Genomic DNA, 7,501 nt, shown 5'->3' on the forward strand with positions numbered 1-7,501 from the left:
ATACTTATATTTATTAGTTATTTATTTGCTTCATATAAATAAGCAAATATATATACATCTATCTCTCTCTCTCTCTCTCTCTCTCTCTCTCTCTCTATATATATATATATATATATATATATATATATATATATATATATATATATATATATATAATACATATACATTTTAGGTAAAAATTCCAGTTTTGTCAGTACCACGTGACTTTAAAGAAGCACGCAAACCCCTTCAAAATATAACAACCTCAACGCTTATTAGCTTTACTAAAAAACATTCTTGGTAACAACTACCATAGTTATTAGGTTATATTTTGTCTCTAAATATTAGACAAAGATAAACAAACGCACCCTGTTAAAATAACCTGCACAACCCCATATTGTCATCATTTAGGTTGAAAACGCAAACAGGAAGTGAAAGTTTTACATGCCTTTTGACATGTTTTCAAAGCGTGGGGGGGCTACCTTTGATTGTTACCGGGATTTTATCAGTTCACCATTTTAAAGCTTCACTACGCACTAACGGCAGCCTGCTAATGTGGACCGTCGGTTCCGGAATCCCTCGAAAGTTTTTCCCCTCGTCGTGCCTTCGTGAAGCCCCACTCTAGCATCACAAGCAACACAATGGCGTCGTCGCCGCTGTCCCCCCGCCGCACATCTGTCTCACCGGCTACGGTGGCGCTGGTCGTGCTTCTAATGTGGACGACCACCGCCGAGGCCTCCCAGGGTGACAAAGAACCGATTTACCGGGACTGCGTAAAGAATTGCGTCCAGAGCAACTGCACCGGAGCGCGGCTACGGTGGTACCAGACGGTCCAGCCGCGTTACATGGCGCTGACAGGTGAATTGTTGTTTTTCCAGTAGCCTTTTATAGAGCTAACTCATAAATTTGACGCTAAATGAGTTTAGTGAACACATTTGGAAAAAGTCGCGCGAATAAATTACGCGTTGCAGGTTTGATGAAAATGTGATTTATTTAAAAAAAAATCGACAAAAATGAATATTTGTTGAAAATTAGCACGTTTTTTAGTAAAACAAAACATTTTCTAGAGTAAAAAGATGTCATAATTGCAGGTGTTGGTAAATATTTCACTTCTAAACTGCAGTTCGTAGCGTCTGTCGCCCTCTAGGACTGAAAATGGGCATTACAATAACATAGCAGTCGCTCTCTTGTGACGTAAGCCATTCAGAGTCATGTACGTATAATTATTCTAGAAAGACCCATCCTGTCCTTTTCTATGTATAATGTAATGCACAATTCCCAATAACTAATCTAGCTTTCTAAATCCTTACCCAAAATTTAAATTACTTTTGATCTTTTAACTTAAATGTGAGTCAGTAATTGATTTTCATTGAGACTGTTTCTATTCATTATTGAATGGGCCTATTTCAATTGTTTCTAATGGTTTCAATGTGTCTATTTGATATTTTCAATTTCATAGGTTTTATTGGGAAGTGGATATTTGTTTTATTTTATTTAAACTGATTGAACTGTAGCGGTCCAGTGGCGGGTGAGTGGTTAGTGTGTCGGCCCCACAGTTCTGAGATCGGGGGTCGATCCCAGGTCTGGACCATCCTGTAGGGAGTTTGCATGTTCTCCTCGGGCTTGTGTGGGTTTTCTCCAGGGACTCCAGTTTCCTCCCACATTCCTAAAAACATGCATGGTAGGCTGGTTGAACATTGCCCCTAGGTTAGGAGTGTGAGCATAAATGCCCTGTGATTGGCTGCCCCGCCTGGTACCCGTAGTTAACTGGGATAGGCTCCAGCACCACCCGCGACCCTTCTGTGGAGAAGTGGTAAGGAAAATGAATGAATGAATGTCTCTAGTCACACCAACAGGAAAAAATGGCACCCCCTGAGATTATGAAAACAAGTTTTTCTTGTCTAGCAAGTTTATGCAGAGACTTAGTGCAAACATCTAGTTTCGTTGTCATTTTTACCGTTTTCTTATTGCCAGTTGCACTTGCATTTTTGCGACTGCCTGTCCTAAGTTTTCTCCCGATATTATATTTTTTGCCCCCAGGCTGGACTTGTCGTGATGACTGTCGATACGAGTGCATGTGGACCACTGTGGATCTTTACCAGGCTGATGGCTTCGAAATCCCACAATTCCATGGCAAGGTTGGAAATCTCTTTGCTAGTGGTGTGTTCAAGACCACTCTATACGAGTCAGAACAAATTACACAGAGCCTGACAAAGTGAAAGTTCAATTTTCACGATTAACCCTTTCATGGCTTTTTTTTGGAGAGCACACATTTAACTCATTAGCTGCCATTGACGATAACTCCAGCAAATGGGTTAAATTCCGTATTTTTCAGACTAAAACTTGCACCTGAGTATAAATCGCACTAACAAAGAATATGCACAATGAAAGAGGGAAAAATTGCAGTATAAATTGCATTTTTGGGGGGGGGGACAATTTTTCAATTGATCAGAAACAAAGAACAAATGCGATACCTTAAAGTAATCGTAAAATTGGGAACATCATACAAAAAAAGGCATATTTTATTGTAAGATATTAACTTTTTTTTTAAATATGGAATAAAAAACCATGATGTAATAAGTTGCACCTGAGTATAAGTTGTAGACTTAGCCAAACGACGAAAAAATGCAACTTATAGTCCTGAAAATACGGTACTATGAAAAAAAAAAAATGAAATTTTCCTCGTGGCTGTACCCAATGTGTTTCTGTTTTCATTCATTTTAGTTTTATTAATTATTTTTTATTATTTTTATAGCTATGAAAAAATGATTTTTGAAATAATGAATTATTGTTAAAATCGCCAAATTTGTTCCATAAATTCTCACTCCAAACTGAATTGTATAAACTCACAAGCAATGTTTCTCTTAAGAAACAACATGAATTGATTTCATCTCTCCCAGTCACCCAAAATGACAGACAAAAAGTCTTCTTTTATGAATAACTCAAACTAACAACAACCCTTCCGCTCTGCACGGCAACATTCGAACATATTGAGATGATGATGTCAACATTTCATTTCTCGCAGTGGCCATTCGCCCGATTCCTATGCTTCGAGGAGCCGGCATCCGCCCTGGCCTCTCTCCTCAACGGCCTGGCATGCCTTCTCATGATGCTGCGTTACCGAAGCACCGTGCCGCGCCAGAGTCCCATGTTCCACACCATCAACGCCTTCTCTCTGGTCTCACAACCTCGCGCCGTCCAAAAAAAATCAAGTAAAATTCAGTCCGATTTTTTTTCCCCTTTTAACACTTCAATCCGTGTGCTCTTTTTTGCAGGTGTCACTCAACGCTTGGTTCTGGTCCACGGTGTTCCACACCCGGGAGACATTCCTCACTGAGGTCATTATATCTCCTAAGCCAGTGTTTCCCAACCTTTTTGCATTGAAAAAATCTCAAGGGGCACCACCATCTGAAAATCTTTTATTTTAAAACTATGTCGCCTGTATTAATAATAGTCATTCTCATCAAAATTTTATCAGCAAGCATCAGATAAACCTCCAAAATGATTCCAAAATCTAATTTTTCACACTGACCTAATGTCGACAAAAGTTGATGTCTGCGGACCCTGAACAACTCGAGTGATGCAAAAATAAGTGACATCATGTTTTTAATCGCATAAATTTATAACATTTCTCCAAAATGACTTAAATCTCCTAATATTACCCCAAAAAATGTGCTCACACAGACTTTACGTCAGCAAAAGTTGATGCCCGAGACACTAAACAACTTCCGGTTCATGTTAGAGAAAACAAAACGACTGTTTCACAATCTGAATCTTGTTAAATTAGATTAGATTAGATACATTTTTATTCATCCCGTGTTCAGGAAATTTAGTTTGTAGCAGTACCAAGCACAGACACAGAAAAAGACAATGTAGACCTAGATAAAACTGGAACCACACACAAGGTTAGTTATAGTATAATCTATAATTTAATGTTCATTTTATATTGCTTTTAACCTTGTAATAGTTCAGTTTTAATCTCGTTATATTCATATTCATTTTTCTCTCTGAATATTACATTGTATGACTTTTAACAACACTGTCCTAAGCTACGATCTTAACTCATCTTGATCTGGTTTTATATTCTTTTGCAGAAAATGGATTATTTCTGCGCTACTGCAGTCATTCTCTACTCCATTTACTTATGTTGTGTCAGGTAATTCTGATCCAAAGTTATTTAAAAGTGACTTTTTTGGTTCTACAGTCCACACATTCTTGCTAAATCCGTTTTTTCCCCCCCAGAACACTGGGTCTGAAGCACCCGGTGGTGTCCAGCATCGTGGGAGTAGTGCTCATCTTGGTCTTCACGTCACACGTGTCCTACTTGACCTTCGTCAGTTTTGACTACAGTTACAACATGGCTGCCAATATCTCCTTCGGTATGTGGCCAAATAGGGTTGTAAAGTATCAAGCCTGAAATGTTAATGTTGTATCTGAACGTGATCGACGGAGGCCTTTAGTTTCGAGTTCAACTTCCGCTCCTACGCTTCCTTCCCCAGAAATCGCTTTTCCCCGTTAGTCGAAATTGACGTCAAAATGCTTCATATAAAAATATTTTATAATAATAAGATGCTTTACTTACTGTCACTGCTGATAGGTGGATCTAACAGAAGTTGTCAAAGGTATTTACAGTTGTGGTCAAAAGTTTACATACACTTGTGAAGAACATAATGTCATGGCTCTCTTGAGTTTCCAGTTAGGCTCCAAGTGACTTTCCTGACTTGTTCAAGTCTAGGATTCGCTTTTTCAGATCCATGCTGAGCTCCTTTGACTTTCCCATTGTAGTGTTTGTGGGCGTTTGCATCCAATGAGCCCTATTTAAATGGCCTCAGAGAAGTCACCAGTAGTCACTCATAATCACCCACAAGAAGTTAAGAGGCCCAGCAGATTTGATCACTTTTTCTGTTAACCCAAAATATAGTCATAAAAGAACCAAACTTCATGATTTTTTTTTTGTGACAAAGAAGTATCTGTTCCAATCACTCTATCAGAGAAAAATCAGAGTTGTTGAAATAACTGGAAACTCTAGAGAGCCATACATTATGTTCTTCACAAGTGTATGTAAACTTTTGACCACAACTGTACACATAGTCTGTATAAACACAACACTGCTTTTTGATATAATATTAAATTTAATTAATATTTAATACAAACATTTGTAAAATTACTAGATTAAAGTCATTCTATTACTGTAGCGTTTATAAGGACAGCGCCAACTTCTTTGCGGTTTTCAGTGGTTTATATGCAAACGAAAGGACAGAACAACTATTGTAGACTGAAGTCGAATACAAATAAAAACAAAACCAACTTGCCCACCCCCAAATGTTATATTTTAACTCGTTCCCTGTCAATGACAAGGCTAGATATCTAATTTGAACCTGTTCACTCTGGGACAATGTTTAATTTTTTTGTCAAGAATGATGTCCAACAATGGAGAAACAATGATGGAGTTAAGACAAATTATATATTTTTTTATTTATGCAGCTTCTAAAATTGTATAGAATACTTTTGTGAGTATCCAAATTTTAGTGGCAGCAACAAGAGTGTCAAACGCTTCCTAGTTTGTGTGACAGCGTTCATTTTATTGGGTTTTGCAGGCATGGTGAACCTACTGTGGTGGCTGTTCTGGTGCTGGAGCAACCGGCGCACACTGCCCTACTGGTGGAAGTGCGTCCTGGTGGTTTTGCTGCTTCATGGCCTGGTCCTGCTAGAACTGCTGGACTTCCCACCATTGCTCTGGATTCTGGATGCTCACGCCCTCTGGCACCTCAGCACCATTCCAGTGCACGTCCTTTTCTACAGGTCGGGACGCTCTATTTATTCTTAATATTTTGTTCATCTGACTGTAAATGAAAATGGGAGGTACACATTTATAGTCAATTTGACTGGAGGAGAATGAAAACAAGGGGGAGGTCACATTGGAAAATAAGAAACAAAGCAGGAATTGTGATTATGTTTGGCTAAGAAAGAATGAAAACAGGAAATACTATTACATTTCTCGGAAGAATGAAAATAGCTAAGGAGTAAATTTGGTGGAAGATGACTCAAAACAGGATCGGATGTAATAAAAGACAAATACTAAAAAAAAAAAAATGCCAAAAAATTAAATAAGGTATTTTGGATTTGATTAAACAAAGGTAAATAAAAACATAAAGTTTTAGTAACTAGAGAAGGAATGAAGGCAGTATTAAATTGGACTAAAAAGGAATGAAAATGTAGAATACTATTAAATGAAAATAGGTTTTGAATTTGACTAAAGAATGAAAACATAGCATACGGTACCCAAGTGGTTAGCGCGTTGGCCTGACAGTTCTGGGATCGGGGGTTCAATCCCAGGTCGGTTCACATGTTCTCCCCGGGCATGCGTGGGTTTTCTCTGGGTACACTGTTTTCCTCCCACATCCCCAAAACATGCCACAGTTTTTTTTCCTTCCATTTCCCAATTATACTTTCTGCTAGTTCAATTATTGAGAGGGGGCGGGTCTGGTGCTGAAAGGTCCCGCCCCTTGGGATGGAGGGGTTATTACTGTAATTGTATCTTGCAAATTCTTAACAGGTTTCTTTTGGCTCCTTCAGTTTCCTGATAGAAGACAGCCTTTACTTGCTCAACACTGAGAAGATGGGTGTCAAAGTGGAGTAGGGGCGGAGCCTCGTGTCTCCACCACCGGATGCCCTTACGCGGAACTTGCCCCGCCTCCTGCGTGACCTGCATGACACTTCTCATCAGGCACAACTATTTACATTCTTTTATTCTTGCTATTTATTTCATTTTATTTTCTTTATGCCTATGTGGAAATGATTTAAAATGTGACAATCCTTTTTTTATGGAGTTTGTGTAAATGCAGTTCACAGTTTTGCTCGATAGGTGGCGTCACAATCATCACATTTTGGCTAACTGGAATATTTTCTTTATTTTGTGCCTTTGGTGTCTCCTGCCCCCCTAATGATTATTTATTTAATTGATTTAAGTGCTTTTTCTTTTTAATTTTACCTCAAGTGGGAAGTGCTTGACCATTATGAAATTGAATTTATTTGATTCACCTAGATTGCCTTTTGAAAGTAGTGCCGTTGATGGCGCTCGACGTCCAAACATGTGGCTTTTTTTCATCTGTCTGCTATTTTAAAGAGTTTATTACTAGTAGACGTCCAATCCATTTGAAGTGGGGGCCAGTGCTCCCACTTCAAATGGATTGGATGTCTATTGTCATCAATGGCAGTCAACGAGTTATGAGATTACATTGCTTCTTCTCTCAACCTTTTTTTTAAACATACTGTGTCAATTTCAATGCACATGTATTGCCTCTTAGTCACCTTTCACGCACATTAAATCAGTAAAAAATAAAAATATTATTCTAAATGATGAACCTTGCGTAGTTTTGTTGTGTCGGGAAAAAACTTATTTCAATTGGATGGAATGTGCAAACTGCATATTTAAAAAATAAAATAAATAAATAAAATAGCAACCTTAATACGGTTATTTATAAAAATTCGGCAAGATTTTGCAAAGTTTATTTTTTGAGTA

The 7,501-nt window shown here is 38.2% G+C and overlaps 1 protein-coding gene across 2 annotated transcripts; it reads left to right on the plus strand.

Moving 5' to 3' along the window:
• The first annotated feature begins 411 nt into the window (after positions 1-411).
• On the plus strand, positions 412-7,343 carry pgap3 (post-GPI attachment to proteins phospholipase 3). Of its 2 annotated transcripts, none has more exons than XM_077626550.1 (8): positions 412-837; positions 2,020-2,117; positions 3,005-3,157; positions 3,255-3,317; positions 4,074-4,135; positions 4,222-4,358; positions 5,577-5,781; positions 6,536-7,343. In XM_077626550.1, exons 1-8 carry the CDS (start codon positions 621-623, stop codon positions 6,561-6,563), a joined length of 963 nt encoding a protein of 320 aa, XP_077482676.1. In that variant the 5' UTR covers positions 412-620; the 3' UTR covers positions 6,564-7,343. The 2 variants fall into 2 exon arrangements, with proteins under 2 accessions (XP_077482676.1, XP_077482674.1); XM_077626548.1 differs by having other exon boundaries at positions 6,556-7,343.
• The last annotated feature ends 158 nt before the right edge of the window (positions 7,344-7,501 follow it).

Source organism: Stigmatopora argus, chromosome 18 (genome assembly GCF_051989625.1).
Source record: "Stigmatopora argus isolate UIUO_Sarg chromosome 18, RoL_Sarg_1.0, whole genome shotgun sequence".
In the NCBI taxonomy this organism is placed as follows: domain Eukaryota; kingdom Metazoa; phylum Chordata; class Actinopteri; order Syngnathiformes; family Syngnathidae; genus Stigmatopora; species Stigmatopora argus.